The 13,994-nt window shown below is 39.3% G+C and overlaps 1 protein-coding gene across 9 annotated transcripts in view; it reads right to left on the bottom strand.

The window, feature by feature from the left end:
* Positions 1-13,994, bottom strand: part of GRAMD1C (GRAM domain containing 1C) — a 132,261-nt gene that overhangs the window by 15,235 nt on the left and 103,032 nt on the right. For all 9 annotated transcript variants that reach the window (XR_016233097.1, XM_089331673.1, XM_002716687.6 and 6 more), the window contains 2 exons: positions 10,068-10,205; positions 2,458-2,576 (listed from right to left, as the gene is read on the bottom strand). Coding sequence is in view for 8 of the 9 variants with exons in the window: in XM_089331673.1 (XP_089187799.1) it covers positions 2,458-2,576; positions 10,068-10,205 (257 nt within the window). In the remaining variant the exon portion in view is untranslated. The remainder of the gene's footprint in view (positions 1-2,457; positions 2,577-10,067; positions 10,206-13,994) is intronic.

Raw genomic sequence — 13,994 nt, 5'->3', positions numbered from 1 at the left:
GTTAGAATGGCTCACATACAGAAATCTACCAACAACAGATGCTGGAGAGGATGTGAGAAAAAAGAGACCCTAACCCACAGTTGGTGGGAATGCAAACTGGTAAAGCCACTATGGAAGTCAGTTTGGAGATTACTCAGAAACCTGAATATAACCCTACCATACAACCCAGCCATCCCACTCCTTGGAATTTACCCAAAGGAAATTAAATTGGCAAATAAAAGAGCTGTCTGCACCTCCATGTTTACTGCAGCTCAATTCACAATAGCTAAGACCTGGAATCAACCTAAATGCCCATCAACAGTAGGCTGGATAAAGAAATTATGGGACATGTACTCTATAGAATACTATACAGCAGTAAAAAAAAAAAAATCTGGTCATTTGCAACAAAATGGAGGAATCTGGAAAACATTTTGCTGAGTGAATTAAGCCAGTCCCAAAGGGACAAATATCATATGTTCTCCCTGATTGGTGACAACTAACCAAGCATCAAAAAGGAAACCTGTTGAAGTGAAATGGACACTATGAGAAACAATGACTTGATCAGCCCTTGTCCTGACTGTTGTTGAACAACTTAATACTTTAGCCCTTTTTTGTATTTTTTTTTGTTCTACTTAATACTGTTGGTTGAACTCTTTAATTAACACATAATTATTCTTAGTCATTTAAATTTAACTGAAAAGTTATCCCTGTTAAATATAAGAGTGGGAATAAGAGAGGGAGGAGATGTACAATTTGGGATATGCTCAATCGGACTTGCCCCAAATGGCAGTTATAAATGTGCCAGGGGATTCCAATTCAATCCCATCAAGGTGGCATGTACCAATGCCGTCTCACTAGTCCAAGTGATCAATTTCAGTTCATAATTGATCATAATGATAGGATTAAGAGTCAAAGGGATCACATAAACAAGACTAGTGTCTGCTAATACTAACTGATAGAAATAAAAAGGAGAGAATGATCCAACATGCGAAGCGGGATACACAGTGGACTCATAGAATGGCAGATGTCCTAAATAGCACTCTGGCCTCAGAATCAGCCCTTAAGGCATTTGGATCTGGCTAAAAAGCCCATGAGAGCATTTCAGGCATGGAAAGCCAAGACACTCTGGCAAAAACAAAACAAAACAAAAATAACCTAAATGAAAAATCTCTGTGAGTGAGATCCCAGTAGAAAAAACAGGCCATCAAAGATGGAGGTACCTTTCTCTGAGGGGAGGAAAGAACTTCCACTTTGACTATGACCTTGTTTAAATAAGATCAGAGTTGGTGAACTCAAAAGGATTTTATAGCCTTGGCAACTCATGACAAGAGCATCAGGTGATTACTGACGCCATAAACAAGAGTGTCAATTGTTAAGTCAACAACAGGAGTCACTGTGCACTTACTCCCCATGTAGGATCTCTGTCCTTAATGTGTTGTACTATGTGAATTAACGGTATAACTAGTACTCAAACAGTCTTTACACTTTGTGTTTCTGTGTGGGTGCAAACTGTTGAAATCTTTATTAATATATACTCAATTGATCTTCTGAATATAAAGATATTTGAAAATGAATCTTAATGTGAATGGGATGGGAGAGGGAGCGGGAGATGGGAGGGTTGCAGGTGGGAGAGAGGTTATGGGGGGAATAAACCACTGTAATCCAAAAGCTGTACTTTGGAAATTGATATTTATTAAATAAAGGTTTAAAAAAAGAAATTAAAAAAACACTGATGCACAAATCTATAAGAGCACAACTGGTTCAGATGTCATTTGCAGAACAGCTACACTGCAAAGAGGAGCCGCATTACATAGCTTACATTTAATTTTGAAAACTCAGTCCCTTCCCCATGTGTCACAGCAGCCACCTAGTTCTTTGGTTCTAACCTGTGACATGATTCTGTAAATCATAGTTTTATAATGTTTCTCTTTTTAAAAAATTTTATTATGAAAAACTGAATACACAAAAGGGTATTATGAAGTATAATGAACTCTCATGACCTCATCAGCCAACTCCAACATTAACTCAGGCCCAATCCTGTTTCATCTGTACCCCAGCCCCACCTTCCACACTCCACCACTATCATCTGTGTGGCTACGTTACTTTTAAAGGAAACCCAGATATTACTGCAATTTTACGCATAAATACTTTGATAAATGTTTATAAATTCTTAACTACATTTCTTTAAAAATTTTTATTTTCCTTAAAATATAGCTAAAAGACCATTATTGTACATGAGAAATTAACAATTTTTTAAATCTCATAAATATCTTTTAAACTGGTGCTGTGTTTGTATTAAAATTGAATTGGTATGGTTTATAATGCCTCTTAAGTCTCTTAAGACACAACCACTTCTGCTCCTTTTGTTATCCTGCCACTTATTTGTTGAACCTGGTTGTAAATTGGTGACTATGACAGGCATCTTCTCTCCCCACATGAAGGATTGTTTCAGAATATCAGAAGAGCAGACAGACTTACCTGCTTTTCAGTGGCAGCAGTGCATTTTCCAGTAAGAGGATTATTAAGGACAATAGTATAGGTCATGGTTCTCAGTTGGTCACCTCCAGGCTCTACTGTCCAAGGAGTAGATACTACATCTAATCACAGCAAACAGAAACTAGTTAGTTCTAGAAATTTGAAGGTTCTGACTTCAAATGGATTCAAAGATGTATCTTTAGAACTACTTTGTTTTTGACAGAGTAACACATAGATTTCCCATCTGCTGGTGTACCAGATACGAGCCAAGCCAAAGCCAAGTGCCAGGAACTCCATCCAGGCATCCCCCATGGGTGGCAGGAACCCATGTACTAGGGCCATCATCTGCTGTCTCCAGATGCATCAGCAGGAAGCTGGATTAGAAGCAGAGGTAATGGGGCCAGTGCTGTGGCATAGCGGGCGAAGCCACCACCTGCAGTGCCGGCACCTCATGTGGGTGCCAGTTCAAGTCTTGGCTGCTCCACTTCTGATTCAACTCTCTGCTATGGCCTAGGAAAGCAGTATAGGATGGCCCAGGTCCTTGGGCCCCTGCACCCATGCAGAAGACCTAGAAGAGGCTCCTGGCTCCTGGCTTCAGATCAGCATAGCTCTGGCCATTGTAGTCATCTGGGGAATGAACCAATGGATGGAAGACCTCTCTCTCTCTCTTTGCCTCTCTCTGTCTCTCTGTAGCTCTGCCTTTCAAAATAAATAAATCTTTAAAAAAAATAAGAAGACACAGAGGTGGGACTCCCTAGGCACTCAGATATGGGATGCAGGCTAGCCAAGCAGCAACTTAATCCACTGCCACCTCCCCAGACTTTTATTTCTGACTAGTCCTAAACTCCTTATAACTGTGTTTGGTAAGTTTAACATTAAAAGAGAGTTTAAACATTAGTTACTCTCCTTATACAATGGTTCTTCATTTGTGAAAAATTGGAATTAGAAGATAAGGATTTGTCTGGGTACAAAAAATATAGGAAACCACACATAGTTTTTTCATAATATTCATTTCCATGAACTTTCTCATATGTGACATGTTATCCATCTCTGATCCATTTATTTCTAAATTATTTTCTATTTATACACTTTTTCTTTTTTTGAATATAAAATTAAAAGTTGGTTCATCTATAGGCTTCTTTTTTTAAAGATCCTAATACCTATGAAGAGAAACAGTGGTCCTGGCCTCATCTGAGACAGAACACTTCAACATTCCCACCACTGAGTGGAAAACTTTGAAGGAGGGGCTAGCGCTGTGGCGTAGCTAGTAGGACCGCCACCTGCAGTGTCAGCATCCATGTGGGCGCTGGTTCAAGTCCCAGCTGCTCCACTTCCTATGCAGCTCTCTGCTGTGGCCTGGGAAAGCAGTGGAAGATGGCCCAGGCCCTTGGGCCTCTGCAGCCATGTGGGAGACCCAGAAGAAGATCCTGGCTCCTGGCTTTGGATCGGCGCAGCTCCAGCCATTGCGGCCAGTTTGGAAGTGAACCAGCGGATGGAAGACCCCCCTCTCTCTCTGCCTCTCCTTTTCTCTCTGTGTAACTCTTTCAAGTAAAATAAATAAATCTTTAAGAAAAAAACTTTGAAGGATATTTGTCTTTATCCAACAATATGACCCTGGTACCAACTTGTAGAGAAATCATCTAATTAGTGGCTTGCCTGCTAAAATCTTTAATCAAGGTAGGGCAATGGAATATAAGCTATTATATAATCTTTTATATTAAGAAGGATATAGAATCCTTTCTATTTAAGGCAAGATATTAGCAGAAATCCTTTTATTACTTAGGGAAAACACAGTGAGTGAAAACACCCTTCGAACAGTGATTATAGCTATAGAACACAGCACTATACAGTGAAGGTCATTTCATGCCGCCCCAAAACTAGGGAAGTAGAGATAAGAGCATTATAAACTCTATTCAAAGACCTGAAGAAATAACTGAAGGAGAGCACAAATGGATTTAGGCAATTTCTCAGTATGTTTGGTTTCTATTCATCAACATCCTAAAGCATAAAAGCCTTCACCTACCCCATTATCCATTGTCAAAGGAATACAGCAAGGCTTTATGATATAACCAATTTTACTCAACTTCTTTTATAAAACTAAGCCTAGGAATTTAATGAGGGATGCTGAAGCTGCCTGTTGAGTATCTGGCAAAACCTTACAACTAAGTTTAAAAGGTACCATCACAAACCTAGGATGTGCTGTAAAAACGATTTACTTAGGTGAACATGAAAGAAGACATACAATTAATTTTAAATATGTTTCCATATATTATTAAAATATTTTCCTGAAGATTACTTTGGTCAAAATCAGTCTGTTTCAGGAAAATGATACTAATAATAGACTGTTAAACAGAATTTAAACATATCATTGGATTTTGCTGTTAAAAATATAATGCTCAACAACAAGAGAAAAGTATTTCTCCATTTTGTATTTTCAGCAATGTCACCAACAAGGCCTACTGAATATTATGTACTAGAACATCATCTTGGAATAGTCAGTCTTCTAATACCTCAGTAAAGCTCATCATAATATAAAACATCTGGCATGAAAAAAAAATGGCAGTAGTACACAAAAGGACATGTGAGCCATTTTGATATATTTAGCTAAAATAATAAATAGAAGGACTTGTAAAACTGATACTTTAAAAACACTTCAATGTAATAAGTTTTTAAATTGGCAAATCTTCAAATCCATTGAGTTAACCGTTATTAAAAAAAAAAAAACAGAATATAAGTGTTGCCAAGGGTGTGGAGACATTGAAAAATTTTTGCATTGTTGAAGGGAATGTAAAGCGGTGCAGTCACAATGGAAAGCAGTATGGCCCTCTCTTCAAAAAATAAGCATAGAATGGTCACTTAATGTAGCAATTCCACTTTTAGGTATTCACTCCTAAGAACTGAAACAAGGATTCAGGGGCTGGCACTGTGGGGTAGCGGGTAAAGCCACTGCCTGCAGTTCCGGTATCCCATATGGGCACCGGTTAGAGTCCCAGCTGCTCCACTTCTGATCCAGCTCTTTGCTGTGGCCTGGGAAAGCAGAAGAAGACAGCCCAAGTCCTCGGGTCCCTGTATCCGCGTAGGAGACCCGTAAGAAGCTCCTGGCTTCAGATCGGTTCAGCTCTGCCGTTGCTGCCATTTGGAGAGTGAACCAGCAAATGGAAAACCTTTCTCTCTTTTTTTCTCTCTCTCTGCCTTTGTCTCTCTATAACTTTGCCTTTCAAATAAATAAAACTTAAAAAAAAGCAAAGATTCAAACAGATATTGTACATTAATGTTCAGAGAAGCATTTGTTACAATATCTAAATGATGCAAATACCCTAAAACATCATTAACAGACAAATTGGATAAACGAAACATGGTATCTGCGTACAATGGAATATTAGTCAGCCTAAATGAAATTCTGACACATGCTACAACATGGATGAACCTTGAATGCATTATACTAACTATAATAAGCCAGTCACAATAGGACCAATATTTAAGATTCCTCATACATGAGATATCCAGGATACCTCAAATTTATACAAACAGAAAATAAAATGGCAGTCATCAGAAATTGGGGGGAGGGGAAAATAGCAACCTATTGCTTAAGATATACAGACTTTCAGCTTAGGAAGATGAACAAGGTATGGAGATGCATGGTGATGATGATTGCATAAAATATGAATTTATTTAATGTTACAAAACCGTACATTTACAAATGGTAAGTTGTGTTATGTATATTTTACCATAATTTAAAAATCAGTGAATCTAGGAAAAGGTATGAATATTGTTAAACTATTCATGCAACTTTTCTGAAAGTTTGCTTTTTTCCAAATGAAAAAGTTGAGCAGAAAGACTTAAAACTGACCTTTCTTTTTTTTTTTTTTTTATTTTTTTGACAGGCAGAGTTAGACAGTGAGAGAGAGACAGTTATAGACAGTGAGAGACAAAAGTCTTCCTTTCATTGGTTCACTCCCCTAATGGCCGCCACAGCCGGCGCAGCACGCCAATCCGAAGCCAGGAGCCAGGTGCTTCCTCCTGGTCTCCCATGCGGGTGCAGGGCCCGAGCACTTGGGCATCCTCCACTGCCTTCCCGGGCCACAGCAGAGAGCTGGCCTGGAAGAGGAGCAACCGGGACTAGTACCTGGCGCCCTGACCAGGACTAGAACCCGGGGTGCTGGCCTGCAGGTGGAGGATTAGCCTAGTGAGCAGTGGAGCCAGCCAAAACTGACCTTTCAATTACAAGTAGTGTCATACAGTTATAAACAAAAGATTAAAGAGAATATTGATTTAAATTTACCTAATGAAGAAAAAAAAATTAGACCCAGTAGTAGTCATTTCAATCCTGGAATTAAATCCAAACATAACTGTTCAAACAAAAACATTTAAAACAAAGTTCTTAATATTTTTTAAAAGAAGCCCCTGAAACTCATCCTCTAAAAATATAACTTTGATTACCAGGTAATAAGTTCAGAGGATAACACTGTGATTTGAAATCATAACAAGATTCTTTTGGAGGGCAAAGCTTCTTACTAATTATAGGTATAACTAGCAAGGAGCCCATTTAGATTTGAAAGTAACCAGAATCCTTCGCTTCCAAAAGTCATTTATAACAGCAAATATAGTCACCCATATTGAAGCTTGATGTGATAGCAGACGACAAGTGTAGTTGTGTTTCTTTTTTTTGTTGTTGTTATTTTTGACAGGCAGAGTGGACAGTGAGAGAGAGAGAAACAGAGAGAAAGGTCTTCCTTTTGCCATTGGTTCACCCTCCAATGGCCACCGCGGCCAGCGCACTATGGCCAGCGTGCAGCGGCCGGCGCATCACGCTGATCCGAAGCCAGGAGCCAGGTGCTTCTCCTGGTCTCCCATGGGGTGCAGGGCCCAAGCACTTGGGCCATCCTCCACTGCACTCCCTGGCCACAGCAGAGAGCTGGCCTGGAAGAGGGGCAACCAGGACAGAATCCGGCGCCCTGACCGGGACTAGAACCCGGTGTGTCGGCGCCGCAGATGGAGGATTAGCCTAGTGAGCCACGGCGCCGGCCATAGTTGTGTTTCAAAAGACAAATTTCATTGAGTACCAGCACAGAGTAAGATGTTCTTCATGGGCCTTGGACACCCACATCCCACAGCAGGGTGCCTGGGTTTGAGTCCCAGCTCTGCTTCGTTTCAGCTTCCTTTCAGTGTGCACCTTGGGAAGCAACAGGCGATGCCCCAAGTTGTTGGGTCTCTGCCACCCACATGGAAGACTGGATTGACTGTCCAGCTCCCAGCGCTGGCCTGGCCCAGCCTCAGCTGTTGCTGGCATTTGGGGAGTGGACCATTAGATGAGAGATCTCTGTCTGTCTCTGTCTCTGTTTCTCTGCCTAGCAAATACATTTAAAATTCAAAAAAAAGAAAGAAAGGAAATTATATACCCAACAGTTCTCCAGGTAGAAAAGGAAAATAAGAAAATATAAAATAAATTCAGATAAGATAATAACAAGTTAAATAGAGCAAAAGAGAAATAAATGATTTTTTAAAATCATGCAACTCAATATAATCACAAGACTCAATAGCTATCAGTTAGAAATCTCTTTGTTACTCTATTATAGATAATAGGAAAACATGATTTTTGCATCTAGAATCCACATCAATTTTATCATCCATAATTACATTTATACAAAAGTTTCAAATAAATAATAATATCAAGTGTTTATTAAAACCCCCTGATGATAAACTGTATTTAATTGACTGCAGAAGCACTTTTTCTTTGACTATGTCAACTGACTCACCTTACATGAATCTGCCACTGCTCTGTTCTAATTTCATAGAGTAAGCTAAACCATTGCTCCCCGAATCAATAAACTATCTGGCAACACTGAGGACAGATTCAGTTTCAAACTAACCAGAAGCTTATTTAAGATGTTTACCAAGAGAGAACTTTTAATACATTATCAATGAAATTCTTTTATGAATTTAAGTAATTTCCTAAATGCAACCTTCTTTTATACTTTCTTTGAATCATATCACAGATACTGTAATCTTGAGCATATAACACCATTTTTTAAAAATTTATTTATTTATTTGAAAGGCAGAGTTATAGACAGAGAGAGAAAGAGAGAGAGAGAGAGAGAGAATCTTCCATCTACTGGGTCATTCCCAAAATGGCCACAATGACCAGGGCTGGGCAAGGCTGAAGATGCCAGGAGCCTGGAGCTCCATCAGGTTTCCATGTGGGTGGCAGGGGTCTAAGCACTTCTGCTGCTTTCCCAGGCACATTAGCAGGTAGCTGGATTAGAGGCAGAGCAGCTAGGACTTAAACTAGTGCTCATATGGGATGCTGGAGCCACAATGCCAGCCCCAAGGTCCACAATTTTCACAAGGGAAACACACATTTGATCACACTTAGATCAAGACAGACCACCCCCACCCCAAAAGCTTCCTCCTAGACTTTACCCACCTAACTCTCCACAATGGTAAGTAACTACTATTATATTGACTTTATTCTCATAAATTGCCTGTTTTAACTTTATAAAAAGAAATTATAGGGGCCAGCATTGTGGCACAGTGGGTTAGGCCACCACTTGCAACACTGGCATCCCATATAGGAGCCATGGTTCAAGTCCCAGCTGCTCTACTTCCAATCCAGCTCCCTGCTAATGCACCTGGGAAAGCAGCTGAATATGGCCAAAGTGCTTGATTCCCTGCCACCCACATGGGAGACCCAGATGGAGTTTGTCCTGGCCCCTGGCTTCAACAGCCTCAGGCACTGTGGATATTTGGGGAACTAACAGATGGAAAAATCTCTGTTTCTCCCTGACACTCTGCTTTGTAAATAAATAAATAAATATTTTAAAAAATTATATAGTATGTATTCTTTTGTTAAGATTTTTTTCCCTGAAAGCAGAGTTATAGAGAGAGAGTCAGAGAGAGGTCCTCTATCCATATGTTCACTCCCCAAATGGCGGCAATGGTCGGAGCTGGCCCGGTCCGAAGGCAGGAACCAGTTGCTTCCTCCTAGTCTCCCACATGGGTGGCAGGGGTCTAAACACTTGGGCCATCCTCCATTTGTATCTGGATTCTTTTGCTTAACATTGTGCCTGTGAGATTTGCTCATATTATTATAAGTAGCAGTAGTTTATTTTTTAGTTGCCATACCATTCTTTTGTGGGAACATACACAATTTGTTTATCCATTCTATTATTGATGGATATTTGGACTGTTTTGAATTTGGAGCCCTGATAGGAGTGAAATTACTGGAGCACAGCGAATTCATAGCTTTGGAAGATACTGTCATACCATTTGGCAAAGTGATTGTTCCAGCATATACTATACCAGCATCTAATTGTTCTACAATGAGACACTAAAATTCAATCTAACTGAACTGTTATATTAATAAATAATGTAAATAGGTGTAGTTTTAGTTCTCAAAGGATCAGAACTTAATTGAAGATAGCTCTGCCTAATTAAATAATTAAACTGTTAACATGTGAATTCAACCAGACATTTAAATATCAGTTTATATGTCATCAAAAGAAATCAAAACATGTCAAATTTTTCCTCATAACAAATCAGTTTATATAAGCTCAACCCTCTAAGAATCAGAAAATTCTCCCAAATGTATCATTATGTAAGACACAAGGACCAACCTATTATATTTCTGGAATTGGTAAATCTCTGCATAAAGCGTGAACTGGTGAAGAGCAATTCAAACATTCTCTCAGCACTGATATGAAAAACACGGTTGATATAAAGTCTTCCATGAAGATCTTTCTCAGGAATATTTTCTAGAAAAAACAGAAACACAGAAAAGAAATCAAAGAAAGGTAATTTCAAGTTTTGGGGATGTTCTTGTTTTGTTTTTGGCATAAAATCATTTTTAAATGAATTACAATGGTCAGCATTTCCAAGATACTATTAAAACTCCAATTGGGATTAAAAACATATGTATCATATATAATTGTGCATATATAAATAATGGTACATTATGTACCATATATAACATATAGTTAACGATGTATCTCCCATATGTAGAAATATTTAACTTGAATGAGCTCAAGCTCCCTCAAAAGAGTATTTCAAATCATTGACAAGAACAATAATTGAGACAAATATGATGGTATCTATCACAACAGTTAGCAGATACAGTTAGCAGTTAGCATGCACTTACTATCAGTAACTCCTAAGTTATCAAGGGCTTTGAACCTGCCACACACTCTCACTTGTCAGCCTGAAGAATATTTCAACTGGTCTTAATGTAGGCTCCCCTAAGACAAGGGTCAATATATTCACAACATATTCTCAATACCATGTATTGAAAGAACTGAAAAAAAAATCTTCTGAAAAGAATTCTTCAAAGCTAAATAATTCCTAATACAATATTCTATTTTTTTCTGGGAACTTGATAATGATTTTGAAAACTAGTGCTTGGCAAATGAAGTAGTATCTATTCATTTCTTCACATTCCCTATATGAGTAGCTCATACTTGGGGGTAGGCTTTTGGCAAGTTGGGATACCATATCCCATATCGAGTGCCTGGATTCAAGTCCTGGTTCCACTTCTGGGCGCAACTTCCTGCTAATGTGCACCCTGAGAGGCAGCAGATGATGGCTCACATAGTTGGGTTCCTGCCACCCACGTGGGAGACCTAGAAAGAGTTCCAAGTTCCTGGCTTCAGCCTGGCCCAGCCTTGGAAATTGCAGGCATTTGGGGAATGACCTAGTGGACATAATGGATAGAAGATCTTTCTATCTGTGTGCTTCTCTCTGTGTGTCCTTTTGCCTTTCAAATACAATGAAAGTAAATAAAGATATTTTTAAAAATAAAATAACCCATAATTACATAGTTACTACTATACAAATATCAGACATTACCCTAAGCATTTTACAAGTTTTTACTCCTCCTCACTGCAATAGTGGTATTTATCATTGTCACCATCTCCATGGTACAGACGAAGAAACTGAGGCACAGAGAGAATTGCCAAGGCACCATGGCTAGTGAGTGACCGATCTGGAACCTGAACCCACTTCAGCTCTGGAGCACACAGTCTTGCCCTACAGTTTATACCATCAGGAGTTTGACTCAGAAAAATCAAAAGAAGAGAGGGAGAGAAAGAAAAGAAAGGGAGAGAGAGAGAGAGAAGCAGGAATAGGTGCTTGGTATAATAAAAGCAGCAAAAGCAATCCAATATAAAACTGTAATGATTTCAGGACCATGATTATTATTATTTCAAGGATTATAACTCATCGATACAAATTGAGAACTGTGACAAAAGCTCCCCATATTTTTTTAAAAAAAGATTTATTTATTTATTGGAAAGGCAGAGTTACAGAGAGGCAGAGAGAGAGAGAGAGAGAGAGAGGTCTTCCATCTACTGGTTCATTCCCCAGATGGCTGCAATGGCCAGAGCTGCACCAATTTGAAGCCAGGAGCCAGGAGCTTCTTCCAGGTCTCCCATATTGGTACAAGGCCCCAAGGACTTGGGCCATCTTCTACTGCTTTCCGAGGCCACAGCAGAGAGCTGGGTCAGAAGTGGAGCAGCATGGACTCTATCTGGTGCCCATATGAGATGCCAGCACTGCAGGCAGCGGCTTTATATCACAGCGCCAGCCCTGGTGCTTGGCTATTTTTAAATGAATCAATTACTTCTGAAAAAATCTTAGGATTTACTTTTATATATAAGAGTTTGAACTTGCAACCTTTTAAAAAACTTTTTATGTTGGAATAATTTGAGATTTACAATTAATTAAACTAGGCTGTGTTCTTTTTTAATTTTCCCAGTAATGTCCTTTTTCTGTACATGGATCCAATTCAAACTCCATCTGCTGGTTTACTTTGGGCCATCTTCTGCTGCCTTCCCGGGCACATTATCAGAGAGCTGGATCAGGAATGGAGCATCTGGGACATGAACCGGCACCCATATGAAATGCCAGTGTTGCAGGCAGCAGCTTAACCAACTATCCCAGAGTGCTGGCCCCTTTCCTTGTCTCTTTATGACCTTGACACTTGAAGAATATTGGTCAGGTATTTTATAGAATCTCCCTCAATTTGAGACATCATCTGATGTTCCTTGATGATTAGACGAGGGTTATGGATTTTAGAAAAGAATATGATAAAGGTGAAGTGCCCTTATAATCAAACTCAGGTAGTACAGGATACCTCAATATGACTGATGATGATTTTAAACTTGATCAGTTGCATAAGCAGACCTTTCCATTATAAAGTTACTATTTTCTCCTTTCCATATTCTATTCATTGGCAATGAGTCACTAAGCACAACCTATACCCAAAGGAAAGAGAATTAAGCTCCACTACCCAAAAGAGAAGGTACATACACAGTGAGTATATTATTTGGAAATACATAGGGAAGATTTGTGCTTTCTTCTCCCCCTCCCCTACAATATATGCATTTATTCAGTCACTTATTTTTGTCAGTATGGATTCTTGAAAGGTTATTTTATTCTTAATGTTATTATCCAATAATACTATCACTAATTATTTTGTTGCTCAAATTACTTATTTTGGCCATGAGAAGCTCTGTCAGGCTGACTCCTGTGCTCATTTTTTAAAATTTATTTGGGAAGCAGGGGAACAGACAGATAACAAAAAGACAGAGAGCTCCCATCCTCCGGTTCACTCCCTCACATGCCCACAGTGGCCAGAACCATTCCAAGCCAAATCCGGGAACTCAATCCGGATCTTCCATATAGGCGGCAGGAAACCAGTGACTTGCGCCATCACTCAGGGTTTGCACTGACAGGAAGCTGGAGTCAGGAGCCAAAGCAAGGACTCTGATGGGGGATGCTGGCTTCTCAGCCTCAAGACCAAATGCCTGCCCGCCTGTGCTCTTTTGCCAGACCTCCTTCCTTACTCTCTGTTGCCAAACATGCCTCTGGATCAGCTCATACCTTCCCTACCTCAGCCTGAGAACTAGCCATTTCTCTAAGGAGTCCTGGAACTGTAATTTTCAGAAGCAAGCTTTTTGCTTATATTTAAAAGGAAACAAATTTTACTCATATACCTATTTTAATATAATATGTTCACGTTTTTTAAACATTAGTATGTAAAATGTGTGGAATTACAACTGGTAAAATAGAATTTGTGGTCTCCCAACCAGAAGCCAACAATATATCTTTTGAATGCATATTTGTTCAAGGAAATACATGCATGAAATAAACTATTTTCCCTGGGAGTGACGCATTTATGAAATTCCTGATACTTTGTCCTATCCAAACAACATCATCAATTGCACTGCTATAGCATAGTAAGTTAGCAAGTAATGCTTTTAAAACGGGGAAAGGGCTGAGTAGCAGGTTAGTACTTCCAATAAAGGAGAAATACTATTTCAAACATATCAGTTTGAAAGTGGCCAGTGGTAATGGTGTAGAGCGAGACACATAAATATAGGACAAGTACCTAGACAGGAATGAAGCTGGAAACATACGCTGGCAATGTTTAAGGGTAAGTAAAACTATATGTAAGAAAAAGCAGTTGATTTGCAGCTTGGCTTAGCAATCAGGGGCACACAATTAGATCTTCCATTCTCTAACAACTGGTGACCTACTGTCTTCTTGAC

This window comes from Oryctolagus cuniculus, chromosome 4 (assembly GCF_051225735.1).
Source record: "Oryctolagus cuniculus isolate XC-2025 breed Fujian yellow rabbit chromosome 4, ASM5122573v1, whole genome shotgun sequence".
Classification (NCBI taxonomy): Eukaryota; Metazoa; Chordata; class Mammalia; order Lagomorpha; family Leporidae; genus Oryctolagus; species Oryctolagus cuniculus.
This window is presented reverse-complemented; position numbering and strand designations above follow the sequence as displayed.